At 44.5% G+C, this 21,437-nt stretch overlaps 1 protein-coding gene across 1 annotated transcript in view; it reads left to right on the top strand.

Moving 5' to 3' along the window:
• The first annotated feature begins 344 nt into the window (after positions 1-344).
• LOC124594527 overlaps positions 345-21,437 on the top strand; it is a 605,846-nt gene continuing 584,753 nt past the window's right edge. Inside the window, exon 1 of the mRNA XM_047132903.1 lies at positions 345-437. Coding sequence (XP_046988859.1) covers positions 425-437 — 13 coding nt within the window. The 5' untranslated portion in view covers positions 345-424. The remainder of the gene's footprint in view (positions 438-21,437) is intronic.

The following is a 21,437-nucleotide window of genomic DNA, read 5'->3' as shown; positions in this document are numbered from 1 at the left end:
TACAGTTAATGGTTACGGTCACGCTTTTCCCTCGTTATCGGTGTTAGTTTCTCTGCGCAGCAAGCTGCAAGATCCCCGAGCTATCGCAGAGACTACGTGTCGCGGTGGAGGCGCGGGCGAATGCTGGACTGACCGGAGCCACAAATTTAAAGACTTGCAGAAATAAATTTCGTAAAAGACTTGTAGCGGAGGAAGAGGCCGGCCGAGGACCGGTCGCGAGACGTACAAGGCGATGCGAAGGCGGCATGCCCGGCTCGGCCAATGGGCACGCGCGGCCGAGTGACGTCAGCGGGAGCCGCGGCGAGAGGTGCGCGAGCGGGTGCGGCGGGCGCGGCAGTCTGTCTGAAGACTTTGAGAGTGCCGGCCACCAACAGGACGGGAGGCGACCGTCGAGGGCCGCGCTGCAGCTGTGGCGAACCGGGCCATGGCCTCCACGGGTAAGACCAGACTCCACCTGCCGCTAACCACCGCCGTCGTAGCTGTGCTCAGTGTCTGTGCTTACAGTGCGACTAAAACCTCTACCGCCTGCTTCGGCAGTGGTGACGCTAGTGTTGTCTCCTGGACGCAGAGTGAATGACTGCTTGATCCCCTTCTTGTGCACCGCAAGATAACACATTGCAGGCCACCGAAGTGATACTTGCTGTCTAAAGCTTCTTGTGGTGGAGAAATTAGTAACCATCAAATGTCGTAAGTCGCAAGGGCAAACCAATTAGATGTTCCTCCTAGCCTTCCCAGAGATGTTTTTAAATTTGGGATTAGGCAGAACTTTAACAGCAGGTTCCACGAGCTAAGGATACGTGAAATTAGCAGAGGCTGAGTTTTGTGTAGTGGTCAAAATATTGTAAGAAAATATCTCGTCGGTACAGATCGTCACAAAGTATTATTACTGACTGGTACGAGTGCATTAATCGCGACGGCGATGTGAAATTCCGATATGTCACGGAAACTGGACGTAGAAGATAATATAGGAATATCGGAAAGCAACTAACTGACTGGACTGCTTTACGCCACAAGTGTATGTAACGAAACATTACCATTATGGAAACAATTAATTATTTTATCTATGTTTAAGTTTCAAAATTAGACATCGTATCAAATAACCATAATTGATCACTACGTCGCCAAATCTCCCTGTGAGTCAATCTGTCAGATACTCATTGACAGTCGTGAAAATCCATATAAAAGGCAAGGTTAATACTAGTATGTAAAGATCAGGGTTAAAGTGACGGATGCCGAGCCATTGTAGCGAGTCTACGTATAACAATACGTACAAAGCCTGAGATATCCACTCTTGAGTACTGTTAGAGGGTATCAATACGCTCACGAGTTGTAATGAAGGGATAGATGGATAGAGGCCGTAGATCCGCTGCTAGGATTGTGAGCGGACAGTTCTTTGCTAAGAGAATGTCACGAACGTAATCTCAAATGACACGGTCATGAAGAACGATAGACTCCCGACGAACGTAGAACTGCAAACGTAAAGAAGAGAAACTGATTTTGAGTAACATAAGAAAAGCACTCTGCTTCTTTCATCACACCCTTTGCAAAAATGTTCTTGGTCGAGAGCCCAATTTGCGTAAGGAGACATTTACTTCTCCTGGGCTCAAATCGTACAAGGAAGAGACTAATAATAATATGATGTGTATTTCGCATACTGGACGATGACTTTTGTGGATGGTCGCGCATACTGCTATAAGAGAACGAAGTATTGCTTATCGTGAGCCTAAATGGAGCTACAGAAAACAGAAACTGATTCATATGCCAAGTGAAGAAATTCGTACGAGTATCAATGTGGTGGACAAAAATGTACGTCTACTCAACTAAAAGTAGCTTTTGAGAATTGCACAAATGACATATGTTATCAGCACCCCTACAGTGTCCTGCGTCTGAAACTCAGTTAGCAGGTTAGTGAACGCAGCAGTTGGTACGTGCTCATAGAACTTCATTCGGGATAGAATTTATGTAATGGAAAGAATACTAACGTGGCAGCTGTCTATAGACAGAGAGACGCAAGCATTTGTGGAAAAGTTCAATGTCTTCAGAACGAAATGTCCGTTACGGAAGGCACTTCCTTGAAACTGCTTCCTGCCGAGGGATATAAGAGCATTTTGTATCAAAATGAAACATGCGCCAAGAACAAAAAATACTATCAATGTTATATTCGGGACATATGAACATAGAAAGAGGAAACCGATACCGTTACGTCACATTGATTATGTGAGAAATTAAGAATTTTTACCGTGCTCTATCGAACAAGCAAAATTATCCTGTTAAATTGCCAAATGAAAAAAATACGTTGGTCGCCGAAAGAGTTGGCTTGGGAGACAGCAAGCATTTATTTTTTTCCCAACTGCAAAGTGGGCGTAGTAAAGAAGACAAACTTCCTGTAGGTACTCTAAAAGGTGGATTCGGAATTCTATTATTTTTTTTTCTTTGTCTCTGGGAACTGTTGCACAATTGCATGATAACTTCAGAATGCAAACCCCACTGCTACGATAAATGATAGAGATTCGGCCGCTGGCAAATAATCCAGAACCAAGTTTAAGCGAAACCGTTCTGCAGAGAAGGCCTCTTTAACGTAAGTTTTTGGATTGGGCTTGAGCAGCTATATTTTCGGCTGTTAACGCTACGAAGAAGTGATACTAATAATTAGTGCTCGTCTAATGCTTCTTAGATCCTAATCTACTAGCGTATCTCCTAACTTTGTTCAATATTCTCTCAACAAAATTTCCCATTGCGTAAATTGCACCTAAGGATTGTTTCCACAGAATTCTGTACATTGCTAGCTTAGTATGAATCAACAGAAAATCCAAGAGAATTAACTGGCGCGCTGAAAGGAGCAGTCGAAGTTTCTCAGGCTGATAGTGGTACAGAAACATTAATTATGTAAGTGCTCGAACATTCAGTCACTTCCAGAAGACATTTGGTGCTCTATAACAGTTAGCGACCTTTCCCTTACGAAAGTGAATGATGCAACATGCATCGTTCGGCTGTATCATATCAAAGTTCGGCGTTTTGCTTTCAGATATTGTAAACCGACATGCAGTTAATTAGAACAGGACTCACACAAACTGTCTGCTACTAGTTATCTACATCAAACTTCTTCGGCTGTCATTGATTTACACAGCGGATTTTCTTTTTATTTGACGTTGGCTTTGCGTTTCACAGCATCATCAATACAATCCTTATGGTTCAGCACAAATTTAACTGTTTTTAAATCATGTAATTAGTGGTTTAACAATCGTAACTTAACGTTCTTTTACTATTTTGCATCATATGGAAAAGCTTATACGCCCTCGTCTGAAAATACACTCGGACATAGCTTTGGTAACATATCATTTGAACCGAAATAAATTACATTCTAGCGTGTCCGTAGTCCGTAGCCATTCGTGGAGCGTTGTTCCAATGCACTCAGGTACCTCCTCTATCTTTCGTTTGATCATTGTATAGCTTGTTCATCATTTACTGTCATCACTGGAGAAAGAATATACTGTCACCTATAGCAGAATCAGTTGAGTAACTTATTTTACTCAGAAATGCTCAGCAAGACATGTGGCTGTAAACATAAATGTGTAAAGCATTCTTCAACTAGTCGTCTACATCTATTTGGATTCACATATTCTTGAGTATAAGCACCACGGTCCATTTATAGTTTCATCACAATGTTGCAGTTCGTATAACCCTCTTTCAGGTATTATGAATCCTTACTTTAGAGTTAAAAGCTTTCTTTTGCTTCTGTACAACACATTTCAGTTACTCCTACCTGATCTTTACACAACAGTCACTTATGATTCTAAAATATTGTACGAGTTGGAGATAACAACCCAACTTTGCCTCGTCCTTTGCGATGTATGGAACATGTTAAGACTGGCAAAGACGAAAATAAACTGTTTCATTACACGTCGTCTTCAAAAGAGGAGAAAAAGTGCTTTTTTTGCAGATAATTTTAAAGATGAATATGGTTCAGATATGAAGTTTCAAAGCGACCTGAATGGACTTTCCAGTAAGAACCTAGCGCGTGAAGGAGACGCTATGAGGCCCCTCGTCATTCAGGTTGCTGGAAGATAAGTAATAAGATGGAAATTGTTGCGGTGTTAAACACTCAGTTTCAGAAGCCCTGTTTATTAACAAATTGCATAGTACAGACCGTGGCGCCGGCCGCGGTGGCCGTGCGGTTCTAGGCACTTCAGTCCGGAACTGCGTGACTGCTACGGTCGCAGGTTCGAATCCTGCCTCGGGCATGGATGTGTGTGATGTCTTTAGGTTAGTTAGGTTTAAGTAGTTCTAAGTTCTAGGGGACTGATGACCTCAGATGTTGAGTCCCATAGTGCTCAGAGCCATTTGAACCATTTTGAACAGACCGTGGCCATCTTGCGAAACTAACATTACGAAATGCACATCCGAAGTTCGGGTACAGTACTGTGCTACCAGTTTATCGCCCGAGCTGTTCATAGTCATTTTCGCAAGAAATGTCATAGCTTCCGGAATTTTTCAACGGAAGTCAGTATCTGCCGACCTTTTCAGCGCTCAGACGCCGCTTCTGACAACCTTCTGGAGATTTCTGTGCCGTATCTTTCGTTACTTCTATGCCGTAACCTCACGAAATCCGGTCGAAACGCCACGAAGCTTTGCTTGGCGTAGTTTAACGAAGATTATTGGCCTGGTATACCACTAATCCACTGAGTCAAATTATCTAGTCACAGCTGTTTAAAAATCTAACCATGATGTAAAATGAAATTTTACGGACAAGGCTTTGCAAGATGTGAGGATCAACTTGTTGGTCAAACCTGAAATAATAGTAATAATATAAATCCAGAATAGTTGTACTACTACTAGCACTAATAGTAGTACGGGAACGGCGCCGTGTAATAATCTTAGGAGAAAAGTAAATTTGTTTTATTAGTTACCGCAACATTCATGCGTAAGTTGTCGTGTAGTAGTCGTCTGCCTGCTGCCAAACAAGGGCGCCCCTCCCCCCATCCCTACCCAGCTCTCAGGGAAAGGAAAAAATGTTGTGAACTCAGATGTTTTTCTTTAAAAAAAGGTTTAATAGTCGTTTTAACATGGTTGTAACTGGCTACTTACAAGCCGCCTCTCACCTTTCAAAATACTGAAAATACTTTATACTCTCGATTTGCTGCCCCTCCGTACAAACAATCGTTTAAGGGCGCTCTTGCTGTCCTCCGTTAGTGTAACGAGTCATTGAAAACATCTACATGACTTTTATCTAGACGGAGCAGCTGAACTGCTGCATAATTTTACAGTTCTTTAGATGAACTCAATAAGAGTGTTTTCGAGTACACGTCATGTTTCTTCTGAAGTCATCCCTACAAGTATCCTCAGGGCCTCTGATATACCTTCACTGAGCTCTTACGATCCTAGTACCTCTTCTCCGGATTAGTTCGAGGTCTGCTTTCATGCCTACTTGATAATAATTCGAAACACTTGGGCAGTACCGTAGAATTTATACCCCAGCGCCCCGCGCGTGGCCTCTCTCAGAGATGCGCCGCATTTCCACAGAACACACCGCGCAGATATCAAGTTGCCTCTATGCCATCTGTGCTACTGATTTGAGACGTTTAATCATTTCATATCGTTCATTAGTATTACTCTAGATATTCAAACGATGTTAAATCGTTGAACAAATGCATTAACTTAACGTGCTGCAGGTTAGGTTCTGCTATTTTTGAGGATGCAATGTATGTAAATAGTAAGTAGAATTATTGTGTGGAAAAGTAAAAATGATGAATGTTTAATGTCAAACCGATACTCAGGGCACCAGCACAGTTTGACAACGGATGTAGAGAACAGTCGTCGTCTAGAATGTGACTTAATCGCTGTAGATGCTGAAGACTAAGACCGAGGTGCAAACAGCGGATGATTTCAATTTATACTGCGATCGTGAGGTTTATAATGTCCATTAAAAGCTTTAATTTGCCCACTACCCCACTTTCAAGTCACTTCAGGGTCTCCATCAGGTCACATTTACAAGCACTCGATGATGTCATTGTGACGTCGTGTACTCCCGGAAGTTATTGTTTCATTATGCACCTATGTGCAAATGTTTTCACAGAACTCACCGTCTGATATAGTGCCTAGAAAGCGTGGTAACGGGCGCATAAAAGGTTATTCGTTACAGAGATACAGCTGCGTCGCGACTTCAGTGCACTTCCGAATTCTCTTGACACTACCACGTGCAGCTCTTCTGAGGTGGTCTTGCCGTTATTTTATTAGAGCAGCACTCTTCATAATCCGAAAGACCGTTTCATGTTTTTACTTGTTCCTTGTAGACTTAGCTTTTCAACCATCCTCACAGGCATCAATATAAGGGTAAGGTCCGGGGACCTTGGTGGCGACGAAACGTGACCTTCCCTGTCGGTCCATAATCCGGAGACTGTTAGGTTCAGATGATATGTAATGTTGAGATTAAAATATACAGGGGTCCCGTCGTACTGTAAGAACTTACCGATTTTTGTAGAATTCCAATAATGCTGGAAGCTCGTTTACAAGACTGTTTAGACCTGTAAAAGGCGCTTAAACGGTGCAACAGTGTTGTCCCAACAAATTATAATCAGAGCTGGAAAACTGAATTGTGGAAGCATAAGCACAAGTTCACAACTAGAACGCCAAAAGAAATATGATGATCGTTAAATAAAGCAATAGCAACTGGAGTGCCAAATCGCGAAATAAAAAATATATTTCTGTAACCAGCTGTATATATGTAACGAATTCAAATGGGACACATGGTATGAGTAATGTTTTATTTTAATTTACCACTAGCCGAGTACCTGGCGTTGCCAGGTTATGTAAGTGTTCCAGTCTTCTATTAGCTCATTTTCTCCCTCGCCCTTTCTCTGTCCATCTACTTCTCCCCCTCTCCGCCCATCTCCTGCTCCCCCCTCTCTGTACATTTCTTCCAACCTTCTGTCCATTTTCTCCTGCCCCCTCTCTGTACATTTCTTCCAACCTTCTGTCCATTTTCTCCTGCCCCCTCTTTCCCTCCATATCACTCCTCCTCCCTCCTATCTCCACGCTATCACCCCGACCCCAATAGAAGATTGCTAGTTGTTACCCCTATATTATTTTTTTCCAGATAGTAAGTAATACCTCTACAAAGTTTGGTCGAAATCGATACAAGGGTTTAGATTATGTGTAGCGAACGAACGAACAAACATACATACATACAACAAATACATACATATATTCTTATAATATGTATGCATTCTTCCAGAAACACACACACATACACACACTCAACTCATTCGCTATTGCAAGATTCACCCAAAGTGATGTAGCTAAATCAAGCAGTCATTTCGAGAGCATTTAGCCTAATCATTTCACCTCCAACACTACGATCTTGAGTATGAGTGATGAGGAGTACGAGTGTGGGAGGAGAGGAGATTGAGCCGCATAGTTGCGGAACAGGGCGAGACGCGGGCTGCAAGGCCAGGCTGTGGCTGGACCGTGGACCGTTAAAGCGAGCCGCGGTGCGGCGCTGCGGTGTTGAAAGTGTCGGAGAAACCAGCCGGCGCGGCGGCCAGCGCTGGAGCCCTGTGTCTGCCCGCTCTGGCCCAGCTCAGCCAGGTTGGCTGCTGGCTGCTGGCTGGCTTTCTCCAGCCCCGCGGCTGTGCGGGCGGCCGTCTGCCCCTAACTGGCCGCTAACCTCGTACACCGGCCGTCCCCCCACGTTCTACTAGGTTCTCGAATCACCAAATCTTGATTGCTGCTCCTCTGTCAGGGACATTTCAGGTGATCATCGCCTAGAGAAAATACTGGCATCTAAGATGTAATGCATATATGACTACGCAGAAAGGGCTGAATGATCAGATATCGTTTGACTTTCGATCGGCTGTCATTTGTTGGGATCGGTGACTACATTAAAGTAGAAGAGTCTGTCCGGGATGTGAGCTTGGGCGTAAGGATGGGCAGAAGTGGAACCCCTCGTAAGGCGAAGCAGTTTTGATATTTCACGTCATGTGTTTCTATGTACATTTTCTAGAACGCAGTACCCACAACTTATTCCGTCTTTCTTGAAATTCATTCCGAGTTGATACGTCTGTCTGTGTGGTGGGGCAGGATTCGACTTTAGTTTGTAAAGATCTTTTTTTCTAGGGAAGGGGAGTCCAAACCCCCGAATCGCTGACTTCGCTCCTGTTAATCTAGGAGTTTTTGTCCGTATGAGACATAAATTTAACCGTGGGGAAGACAGATACCATACTCATATTTATTCGAAGAATAAGTCATACGCAAGAGAGCTCACACACAAAAACAACACTTGCTCCACCCATTCTTCTGCGTTCATCGCTCTGGAACACCTCGAAAGTTCGATTGACGGAAGTGATAGAAAAGATTAAAAGAAGTGCTATTCCACTCGTCACGGGTTTGTTGAGCTTTTCTTTCCCACTCTCATGATTCCAAAAACAAACTGCAGTGAAAAATACTGCAGTAAGGTGATGTGTATCACGGAGCGCCTTAATCAGAAAATTACGAAATCCTACGTTTTAAAAGAGAGAAAATAATAGTAAGGGGAGGAAATGGGACTGGCACAGTATGTACCATCTAGCACGCACTGCATATGATTTCTTAAGTGCCTCTGTGCTCACTGTAATTAGTCTAATCTTGTCTTCTCCGTATCTAAGGCAACAGTACGTAGTGAGTTTAATTATGTTCCTAGATTCCTCAAAGCTGTTCCTTGAAACTAACTAAGTAGGCTTTCGCAGATAGTTAGCGTCTGTCTTCGAGCGAGTTCAGATTTTTCAAAATCCCCATGTCGCTCTCCCACAGATCAAACAACTATATGACTAGACCTGCTGCTCTTCTTCTTTTTATACGTTCAGCATCTCCTGATAGCCATACTTTGTGTGAGTTCCACACACTTGAGCTATATTTTAGAATGGGTCGAACGAGAGTTTTGTAAACAATCTCCTTTATAGATTGAATAGCTGAATACCTGACGTTGCCTACGTATGTATTTATTTCATACTGCTATTAAGCCATCTCCTCCTTTCTCCCGTCTCTGTCCACCTCATCCTTTAGCCCTCTCTCTCCATCTCCTCCTCTCCCCTGTTCCTGTCGTCTTCTTTGTTTTCTCTGACCATCTCCTCCTCTCCCCTCTCTCTGTCCATCTCCCCCTCCTCCCTTTCTCTGTCCATTTCCTCTTTCCCATCTTTCTTTTCATCACCTTCTCTCCCCCTCTCTCTACCTATCTCTTCCACTTTCCATTTTCGACCATTTCCTCCTCTACTCTCCGCCTTCTCTCTGCCATCTCCCACTCCCCCTTCTCTCTCCACGTTATCTCGCTCACCGCAATAGGACGCCCCTGTTTCTTACGCCTGCAGTGCTTCTTTCCAGATCGGAACTAATACGTGTACCAGCCCGCCCGGTTAGCCGTGTGGTCTAAATCACTGCTTTCCGGGCGGGAAGGCGGATTTGTGTCGAGGTCCGGTGAACCGTCCAGTCAGTGGATGGTTTTTAGGCGGTTTTCCATCTGCCTCGGCGAATGCGGGGTGGTTCCCCTTATTCCGCCTCAGTTACACTATGTCGGCGATAGCTGCGCAAACACTTCCTACACGTACGCGTACACCATAATTACTCTACCAGGCAAACGTTGGGGTTACACTCGTCTGGTGTGAGACGTTCACAAGGGGGTCCAGTGGGGGCCGAAACACACAGTAACCCTGGGTTCGGTGTGGGGCGACTGTGGGGTGAGTGGACTGCTGTACCCTGTTGTGGGGTTGTGTACCACTGCAGGTTACGGGGGGGACGAAGTCTCTCCGTCGTTTCTAGGTCCCCAGTTCAATACAATACAATACGTGTGCCAAATTTGAAAGAAATCGTTTCATGAGTTGAAGATGAACTACTTATCCGTGGCTTTGCCCGCGTACGCACCTGTCAAATATTTTTCACATATTTTTAACATATTTCGCACATGTTTGTACACATATTTCAAGTGTATCTCTAGCGAATTTCGCCCAGCAGTTTCATTTTCACACAGCCTAAGTTTATGACATCGTATCTCCTTAACTAAGTGGTGTGTGATTTTGCAGGTACATCCAGTGGTATATGTGGCTACTGGCTGCGAAAAGTGTTGTGAATAGACTTAGCAGTAAAGAAGCAAAAAATTAAAATATCAGGAAAGATTCTGGTATTTTGATTTGTGACGTTCACAATTTCACATTTCTGAGTATTTTAAGCGAGTTGTTAAACTATGTACCACTTTCAAATTTTATCACGATCTGACTGAATATTTGTGCCGACTAACGCACTGTTGGACAGGAGACAGTAATAGCTTACAAAATATTGATAGTGGGGTATATGGTGTGTGTGTTTAGTTACCGGACAACAAGCGAGATGAGACGAGCCGTGGCCCCAGCTAGAGAGCCGAGTGGCTCGCGGCGCGGCGCCGCGCTGGGCCACTTTTCCTGCACGCGGTCCGGGTTTGTAGGTCGCGGGCTGGGCCGCGGCGCCAGGCGCTTGCAACAGATGCCTCCGCAACTACTCCTCCTCCCCCACGCCTCTTCGTCGACGGAGCCTCTCTCGGCACTGGCCGTTCTACACCCTTCTCACATCCCCATTCAATTCACAGTACAGTACAAGGGCAACTACATGCAGCGGACGGCTGCCTCCGACTTCTGCACGCACCGAGTGCTGATCTGTCCCTGCTCTAGAGGGGGGGATTTCTAGGAAGGAAGCGGACGCGTACTGCTGACGTATCGCCATGTTCATTAGCATTTCTCATACTGCAGCATACGCAGTTAATCCTTTCTCGTCAGTACGTGATAACAACTGTATGTGGTCTGCACAAATCTTAATTATTTATCTATACATGTCAATGAACTTACCATCATTAAAGGTCATTTAAGCTTCAGTTAAGAACGGAAATGGACATAATTGTTATTACGTCGTTTGCCGATTATTGAGGCAAATGAAGATAGGATTCAGATTATCTGTTTCTGATACAATAAATAACTATTTGCATCCAGTACATCCTCAACTTAAAATACGGTTTTGGAAAACTAAAAACCATAGAGAAGGCGCATGTATGATATGACAAACCATTAGATTATTTCAAATGGTTCAAATGGCTCTGAGCACTATGGGACTTAACTTCTGAGGTCATCAGTCCCCTAGAACTTAGAACTACTTAAATCTAACTAACCTAAGGACAGCACACACATTCATGCCCGAGGCAGGATTCGAACCTGCGACCGTAGCGGTAGATTTTTCACCGAGCGAGGTGGCGCAGTGGTTAATACACTGGACTCGCGTTCGGAAGGACGTCGGTTCAAACCCACGTCTGGCCATCCAGATTTGCGTCTTCCGTGATTTCCCAAAATCGCCCCAAACAAATGCCAAACTGGTTCCTTTGAAGGTGCACTGACGATTTCCTTCCCCATCCCTGACGCAATCCGAGCTTGTGCTACGTCTCTAATGACCTCGATGTCGACGGGACGTTATATCCAGTCTTCCTTCCATTTTTTTTTTTCTGGAGACAAGAGGTTTTCAAATTTGACATGAAGAGTGTGTAAAGACAGCAACGAGCATGTAAGTCACCTATGAATAATCACAGAATTCACACATCAAAACTTACTGCCCACGAAACCGATGGTGGTGCTCTGACCCTCAATGACAAAAAAAGGGAAGAAAAGAAGAAGTTTGATTTAAAAGTCAGTACTTCTTGTGTAGTCTGTGGATCTATTTATTGGCGTATGTAGTAAAAGATTTTTATGGGTTCTATTACACATCAGTTCGAGGCCCTTATGAAAAGGTACAGTCGTGTTATCGAAAATATATTTCCGTGCGGGAGGAATAATAAACCGTTCATTTATGAAACTAAACGGTTTAAAGAATTCAATGTATGTAGTTACAAATATCACGCTCTTTGTATCAAATCAGATGAATAATGGTCAATAGAATATGCAGCAACAATTAACTTCCTTCTATTGCCTTGACATCATCTCTGGTGCCGAAGAATAGAGAAATAATCAGACTCGTCACGTTCTTGAGACGCGTCTATGTCTTAGCATATCAAAACTTCGTTCACATCGTCCAAAAGTGACAACGTACTCCAAATAGCTGTTGTTCACGAATTTAATAAAAATTCACAAACAGTTGCGATACTGCAGACTAAACTCTTCGCGGAAAATCGTAGTGTCCCTTCGGCGAACAGATTTAAGAATTCCGTGGCGTGCGTTTGTGTTACTTCTCTGTAATGATTTACGTCTGCAGTAGTTTCGTCGTTAAACGCGATCAAAAACTTCTGAAAAAAATCGTGACGAAAGACTTGCTTCTGCTGTTTCCAACGAAGACACATCGCGAGGCTCAAATACTGATGAAATCCATTCGCAGTGCGAAGGCTGTGTTTCAACAGTTCGCAGAAGACGCCCTGGGCAGTCCGTGTGGTTCAAGCGCGGTACGCGTGGGAGGAGGGCGTGGTTGGGCACCAGCTGAGCCAGACGCCTTCCGGCACAGCCGTTTCGGACCGGGCGGTCCAGCTTTCTAATCCGGTATGCAGCTGCGTGCGAGGGCGACATTTTCAGCTGCCTGTATGGTTCCATAGTCGAAAGCTCCACTGTGTGGCGCTTAAGTCATTATGACCGCCACTCTTGCATCAGCGTTGTATTCGAAAGGTCGTGTCGAGAGACATGATCTAGTGCCCAAAGCACTGCACTCGTATTGGAAGGCATCTGGGTTCGAACTGACATCGAGAGCACGCTTCCTTCTGTAAATCACTTGAAGAGAATGCTTGGTCATATCTTGCAATAAAGCCACCTTCAATTGAATTCAGCTCTCAGAAATTTGGCTGGTAGCTTCTTTTCATGCTCTTTACCAAGAGTGTCAGAGAGTCTGTCAGAACCGTAAATCGTCGGAATAATTTCCTCTTACAGCGGTTTCTAATTTTTTTTATTTTATTTTCTTTTTTCTACTGCGTGTCCCTTGCTTTTGTCTATGTCTAACACTAAGAGTAACACTGGAGGTGTTTTGAGCTTTTTGTGTTAACTGTTATCCACAACAGAACGCTGACTTTTGTTGAAGATTGTAGAAATCGGCTATATCAAATACTCCATGTAATCGAGTCAGAAGTACGAAGCACATTGCAAGGCTCCTGTTAGGGTTGAGAACGGATTACTTGTGAAAGTAAGTCTGGGTATGTCATGAATTAAAAGGTATTCTCTCTTATATATAATGTTTATATCGGCGAACACTATCAGACCCCAAAGAGTTTGTAGAAAGTAACCTACACAATGAAAACATATATTTTTGCATAAGGTTTTATAATGGTCACAGCAAAATCAAACTAGACTAAAAGAAACAAGCATATCACTATGCGTGAAAAACTTGTAAAGCAACGTGACTTATCGCTGTGTGCAGTGCTGTGGGCACGTGGACCCAGTCTATTATAATAGCTCACAATTTCAAGACATCAGATAAACAACTTATTTAGAATTCAGGATAGTGGTTTTGCCTGTTGCATCAACACCTTCCCTGCTGCAAAATCGTGCAACAAATGCGAAGTACGATATTCACAGGAATTGGTGCTAGTTTTGAAACTGATAGTAGTAAGCTAAAGGCAAGTAGTACTTTTCGCATCAAATGATGCCAAGCCGAGTGCTAAACGGTATAAACTCCTCTAAAGTGGAACGTGACTGCCAAGGAGAAACTGTTCAAAATAGCAGATGTAATATTAATGCTCTGAAGACACGAAGCACACGGAGTTCCAGCATGTGAGAAAATAAAGTCGCAAAACATTGATGAATGTAGAGTGATAGGGAGTGTAACGGAATTAATTGACCTACCATATGGATGAATTAATAGCAAACTGATTCTGTATCGTATCTCGAAACATACTCTCCTCACGAAGACACAAATACTGGATGTCCGTAACACACACATTCGTCCAGACTATGAAAGTTTTAGTAACTTCGCAATACCAAGCAACAAAGAAATTACACATGAACCATACGCTTGCTGTGAATGATTAACAAAGTCGAACTGCGAGTGTGATCTCCCTGTAGACAGCTAAACTACGTCTTATCACCGCACCGTACAGCAAACAGCAACTTGCGGCCTCAGACTCCAAAATAAGTCTTACTAGAAGCACGCCAGGGCTCACGACCCAGCGTTCCCAGAAAGTTAGGTCGTGATCCGACCGGTCGGCCCAGCTGGAACTCAAAGAATACTTCCGGGGCACCTCACAGACCGACCCGAAGATCAATAAGATATTTGCAGTAGATAACTAGGTACATAATTGCGTGTTTGCCGACGACCTGTGTTAACTAACACGTGAAACAGTTGAATAGTGAAAGTAGCAAGTTGAGTACTGAAGGTAGTAAGCTAACTCTCGACTTGTATTTTAACTCACGCGCATGTTGCTTTGCGGTGTTTGGGCTTCTGGGTAAACGGCAGACGTTGCGGCGCCCTTTCACTGTGCACTTGCAGCACAAATCGTTAGGAGCCGCCCACGAGCGCGCACAGTGCCCAGCCCTCTCCTAGGAAACAGTGTGTCCCGTGACGGCCCATCTCATTGCTCCACTTAGCAGGCCCTCTGCACAGGATGTTGTTGTTCTGACGCCCCGGTGAAAGCGCCCAGAGCGACACTTTCTTTCCTCTCCACGGCTGCCTGCTTCGTCAAAGGCTAATCGCAACAAGTGGTTCCTCCGCTAAAAGACTAGCTGTCGCTGTTCTGCGTAAGCCACTAAAGCGCCGTCGAATGGATGGGCGGAGACGCCAGCGATCGCAGGAGGTTCGCAATGCTTTGCCTTTTCTTCTGCAGATAACAGGCGCTGCTAACAACCGTAGCACCGCCTCATTGTTACACTTCTTCGAGCGTGTTCTTTTTCCGATTTCTTTGTGCTGTTGTTCCTACATACACTACTGGCCATTAAAATTGCTACACCACGAAGATGACGTGCTACAGACTTGAAATTTAACCGACGTGCTACAGGAAGATCACACTCGCAGTTCGACTTTGTTAATCATTCACAGCAAGCGTATGGTTCATGCGTAATTACTTTGTTGCTTGGTATTGCGAAGTTACTAAAACTTTCATAGTCTGGACGAATGTGTGTGTGATGCCGTGATATGCAAATGATTAGCTTTTCAGAGCATTCACACAAGGCTGGTGCCGGTGGCGACACCTACAACTTGCTGACATGAGGAAAGTTTGCAACCGATTTCTCATACACAAACAGCAGTTGACCGGCGTTGCCTGGTGAAACGTTGTTGTGATACCTCGTGTGAGGAGGAGAAATGCGTACCATCACGTTTCCGACTTCCATAAAGGTCGGATTGTAGCCTATCGCGATTGCGGTTTATCGCATCGCGACATTGCTGCTCGCGTTGGTCGAGATCCAATGACTGTTAGCAGAATATGGGATCGGTGGGTTCAGGAGGGTAATACGGAGCGCCCTGCTGGATCCCAACGGCCTCGTATCACTAGGAGTCGAGATGACAGGCATCTTATCTGCATGGCTGTAACGGATCGTGCAGCCACGTCTCGATCCCCGAGTCAACAGATGGGGACGTTTGCAAGACAACAACCATCTGCACGAACAGTTCGACGACGTTTGCAGCAGCGTGGACTATCAGCTCGGAGACCATGGCTGCGGTTACCCTTGACACTGCATCACAGACAGGACCGCCTGCGATGGTGTACTCAACGACGAACCTGGGTGCACGAATGGCAAAACGTCATTTTTTTCGGATGAATCCAGGTTCTGTTTACACCATCATGATGGTCGCACCCGCGTTTGGCGACATCGCGGTGAACGCACACTGGAAGCGTGCATTCGTCATCGCCATACTGGCGTATCACCCGGCGTGATGGTATGGGGTGCCATTGGTTGCACGTCTCGGTCACCTTTTGTTCGCAATGACGGCACTTTGAACGGTGGACGTTACATTTCAGATGTGTTACGACCCGTGGCTCTACCCTTCATTCGATCCCTGCGAAACCCTACATTTCAGCAGGATAATGCACGACCCCATGTTGCAGGTCCCGTAAGTGCCTTTCAGGATACAGAAAATGTTCGACTGCTGCCCTGGCCAGCACATTCTTCAGATCTCTCACCAATTGAAAACATCTGGTCAAGGTGGCCGAGCAACTGGTTCGTCACAATACGCCAGTCAGTACTCTTGATGAACTGTGGTATCGTGTTGAAGCTGCATGGGCAGCTGTACCTGTACACGCCATCCAAGCTCTGTTTGACTCAATGCCCAGGCATACCAAGGTCGTTATTATGGCCAGAGATGGTTGTTCTGGGTACTGATTTCTCAGGATCTATGCACCCAAATGTAATTACATGTCAGTTCTAGTATAATATATTTGCCCAATGAATACCAGTTTATCATCTGCATTTCTTCATAATAACAGACACTTTTCTGCATACGCTTACAAGTATACACAATTATGACATTATATTGGATCCTCGGTAACTTAAGAGTTGAATTAATTGACTGGATATATCTTTTGTTGTCTAATACGGAGTCTTAGTTGACTGCAAAGATCTGAGAGAACATTGTAGACTGTTCCCCTGCTGCATGTCTTAGTAGAATAACTAATTTCTGTCTATCAAGACGTACTCTGCCAAAGTTTGTTAAGTTTGACACTGCATTATCCACAGTATCGAGAATGGCTATGATGTCGGGTCAGAGTAGTACCCTGTCAAATGGGGAGTGCCCCAGGAATCATGACTAGGGGCACTCCTGTTCCTTATTTGTATAAATGATATGACTTCTAGTATTACAGGTGATTTTAAAATATTTCTCTTTGCTGATAACACCAGTTTGATAGTTGGCACTATTTCAAATAGTGTAGTTCGTGGCATAAGTCTTATAGAAAATAAAATAACGCTAAATCACAGTAAGACTCAGTTTTTATGTTTTCTAAAACACAATTCAACAAAATCCGACGTTCTAATTTCACAGAATGGGTATATGGTAAGTGAAACTGAACAGTTCAAATTTCTTGGTGTTGAGATAGGAAACTTTTGTGGAAAGCCCACACGTTCAGGATCTTTTTCAAAGACTTAATGCTGCCATTATTACTATTCGAACGGTCTCTGAAGGAAATGATAGTTCTACACGAATAGAAGTCTACTTTGTTTATTATTTTCATTCGCATTTATGACGTATGATATTATACGAGGGTTGGAACTTAAAATAGTGGCTACTATTTATTCACAACCGATACAAAAGAGTTACATGTTTGCACCTGTTACTGTCCTTCAGAGTAGTCACCAGCGTTGTATAGAACTCGTTGCCAGCGATGTGGACGGCGTAGTATACCGTTAGAAGAGGCTGTTCTGTTGGTGGTGCGAACGGAGCGGTCTACTGCCTACCGGATTTCTTGAACAGTGCTCAAGCGAATGCCACGAAATGGTTCCTTCATCTTCGGAATCAAAACAAAGTCACAAGGACTTAAGTCCGGGGATTATAGTCGATGGTACAGTACTTCCCAGTCCCATCGACCGAACAGAGCAGCCACAGCTTGCGATGTATGCGCCCGCGCATTGTCGTGCAAAATTATGGGTGGGTTGCGCAGAAAGTGTCGCCGCTTCTTTTGCAAAGCTAGTCGCAGGTGATGCTCCAAAAACGAACAGTAATACTGTGCATTGGCGGTCTGCCGTGCAGGAACGTAATACGTTATGATAACACCATCATAGTCGTACACGGGAATCACCTTAACTTCAGACCGCTCCATTCGCACCATCGAACAGGCTCTGTTAACGGTATGCTACGCCTTCCACATCGCTGGCAACGTCTTCTACGCAACGCTGGTGACTACTTTGAAGAACAGTAACAGGTGCAAACATGTAACTCTTTTGTATCGGTTGTGAATAAATAGTTGCCACTATTTACGTTCCAACCCTCTTATATTGGGATAACTCTTCCCATTCTCAAAGGATATATTTGGCTCAGAAACGGGTGGTTCGGGCAATAAGTGGTGCATCGCATTACACGCTTCCCATCCAGGAGAAATCCCTGATGCAACCAGCGAACCGAACTCCAGTCCTCCGTGACAATACCAGCTCGTCTGCTTTGATCCATGACACCATCAGTTGGCGGATACGTATCAATCATCTTAATGTAATTCGTTGCCATAACAAGATTATACCTGTTCTGATGACGCCAACGCGAAATGATACCTCGGGCAACGCTAGAGTCCAATATGTTTTGTTGCTGAATTACATATTCAGGTTAATTGGCTACGCCAACTGATAATCGAACTGTCGCCTTTCAGTTCATCCTAGGCCTCAAGCTACATACATATCAGTCTTTCGCCATAAACTACGAGGTGCATTCAATAAGTAACGCAAATCATTTCTTTTGAAACGAGGTTGGTTTTATTCAGAGTTCCAATACACCATATTATTCCACATTCTTTTGGCTACCAAACTCTATTTTTCAACATGACCTTCGTTCAATGCGACGGCCTTACGTCATCTTACGGGGATGACCCGTATTTCGACATGGTACCACTATACTGATCGGTGTCGGAACAAACATCTTGCTGCTTCAATAACTTTCCCATCACCCATGTACTGCTTCCTGCGGATGGCATCCTACATGGGGCCAAACAGAAGGAAGTCGGAAGGTGTGATATCCGGGGTATAGGATGGAAGAGGAAGAACAGACCAATGAAATTTTTTGAGATCCTCTCGAGTGCGCAAACATGTGAGACCTCGCGTTGTCATGAGGCAGGAGAAGAAAAAAGAGTGTTTGCGCGTTCCAACACTGAAGGAGTCACAGCCGTGTGCGGCCGGCCGGCACGTGGGAGATCGGACGCGTTTCTCGACCTTGGTGCGGTGATGACAGACACCTCGGCCAACGACTCAACGTGTTTTTGTTCACTACCAGATCTGCGTAAATATTCTGCAGCACCTATGAATATCTGCGATGTTTGGTTTTCCTTCAAAAGAAACTCAGTGACAGGTCTCTTGCTTGGAACGCACCTCCGTTACGGACGCTATTTTGAAGGCTACTTGTAGTTATCAGAACTTCATGATAGGATCTGAAACGGGAATATTCCACGAGATCCCACAACAAATTCTGCACTTTTTCAACCGTAATTGGCCGAAGAAAAAACATATGTCGCATTACTTATTGAACGCCTGTCATATATACCAAAAATTAACATAGATGCAGTGTCTTGTTCTGTGGCTCTGAGCACTATGGGACTTAACATCTGTGGTCATCAGTCCCCTAGAACTTAGAACTACTTAAACCTAACTAACCTAAGGACATCACACACATCCATGCCCGAGGCAGGATTCGAACCTGCGACCGTAGCAGTCACGCGGTTCCGGACTGAGCGCCTTAACCGCGAGACCACCGCGGCCGGCGTCTTGTTCTGTGACCGTTTACGGACGTGTGTTAACACTCATCATGCGCATCATCATTGCGTTACGAGTCAACTCTGTCGTCCCGTTTCGGAAGATTCGACGCACTCCATTTCCGACCCATAGTCCTACCAATCCGACTACACATGTGTGTTGTCTCCTCGGCATCCACTGGACGTCTCGTGCTAACCTTCCTTCTCCTCAGCTTTCATTCATTTCGTCACCTCCAGATCTGATTGCACGACCGTGCAGTTACTGGCCAGTGCCCGCCCTGTGGTGAGCGCCTGCAGCGGGTGATAGGTCATTACTGCGTAATAACGTCCAGCTGTGGCGCGCTGCCGGGACCGGCGGAGCGCGGCGGGCCGGTAGCCGTCCGTAGCGGCGCCAGCCGGCCTACAGATGCGCACACAAAAAGCCCGGCGGGTCGGTAAGACAAAACCCGCCGCAGGCGTCGCCTCGCTTCCTGCCAGCAGCCGCGTCCCCCACGGCGCAGTACACGGACCTCCCGACCTCGCTGCCGCCTGCCTCTCTCCCAGTGAGTCCGCGACAGGCAGCAGCTCCGTCGCTCCGTACATATACTTTAGTTTCCTACGCTCCAGCCTAGCCTCGTTTTCAAAGGCACGACGAGTATCGTGCAGAAAAATTACTTTCGAGTGGTGTAACTTGGATTTCACAGGTTTTGTTTCACTTGCTGCGCACGGAGTGCCAATTGCCAGCTCCGCGAATGTTACGAAACCTCGCCTTTTTGTCTCAGCACTTTCGTTGACAAAACGACACCAGAGAGGGAAAAAAGAGAGTTACGTCATTTTAACGACTCTGCGTACTAAAGTTAATATTTGATCCTGTGGTTACAGCTGACACAGAAAGAAGGAAGTAATTTGCGAATTGGACTGCTTCGCAAGTGATTGCAACTAACATATAAAAAAGGAAGTAAATTGTGGATTGAACTGTCTCGTCCGCATGCCTAATAAATGCGAATATGAGTGCAATAAAAATCATGTTTCGGTTCATTGTAATTATTGAAAACTTAAACAACATTTTTTTCGAATACTTGTCATCGACCTAAAATAAAACCAGCATAATACAAAAATATCTACTAATTCTGCTTAATAAAGATCGTTGTAAGGAAAGCTATGTAAATACATGAAATTGTGTTCGTGGATGACACGTATATCGTTAGAGGCGAGCGCTTTAGAATTTAGAAATACGAGACTTAAAAGCATTTATTTTCTTTTTTCTTGCCTCTTAAACTGTAGTATGATGGTGTTAGTAAACAGTATGAAATCAAACAAGGAACTGGTTTGACTGTAGCAAAAAACTGCATCCTTTTAGAATGTCTTATCCCCTTGAATAGTTTTCACAAACATTGATTACATGGTAAATTGCTCTCAACCGATTTACTGTGCGCTGCCGTATGGTATGTCGATTTTCAACTGACTGACCCATCCACTTAATAAGGGAAGATCTACAGTTAGCATGGTCTCAAGCTGCGACTTGCCTTTTTTCCCATTACGAAATCGAAGCCAGAGCTGAAACAAGCAATTACTGAAAAAAAAATTCCTTGGACAGACCAAGGATTCAAAGCTGTATCTTTCGGTTTACAGTCTGGCACTTACCCATTTAGCCACCCTGCCAGAAAACGTGGCTCCGGCTGCAAAAATCGCCAAATAAAACCTTGTACTCTGAGCAGAAAATAAGGGAAAAAAACATGATTGAGTGCTTCACATATGAAAGAATAATTCGTTTTACATCGCTAATCCGAAACGATGCGTAACATTCATTCATGAAATTCATGTAACGTAGTGGCTGCAGCAGAGGAAACGCTTCCAGCTGCAGTTGAATGGAACGCAGACTTTTCCCTGGTAAAAGACATTCACTCAGCTTCCGAGAAACATATTGCGTAAGCACTGAAATTATATATTGTTTCTGATAAATATTATAATTTCCCATCATTTTATTTTTGCTAGTAAATTGTGCGCTAATACAGCTATCATATCTAGGAATTTTCCGTTTATTTAGCCTCTGAAGGAACAGTACTGGTTGCATGTTCTCTATACCAGACAAAGAACAAGTCCAGACGATTGTACGGATGGTACA

Source organism: Schistocerca americana, chromosome 1, assembly GCF_021461395.2.
Source record: "Schistocerca americana isolate TAMUIC-IGC-003095 chromosome 1, iqSchAmer2.1, whole genome shotgun sequence".
Taxonomy (NCBI): Eukaryota; Metazoa; Arthropoda; class Insecta; order Orthoptera; family Acrididae; genus Schistocerca; species Schistocerca americana.
This window is presented reverse-complemented; position numbering and strand designations above follow the sequence as displayed.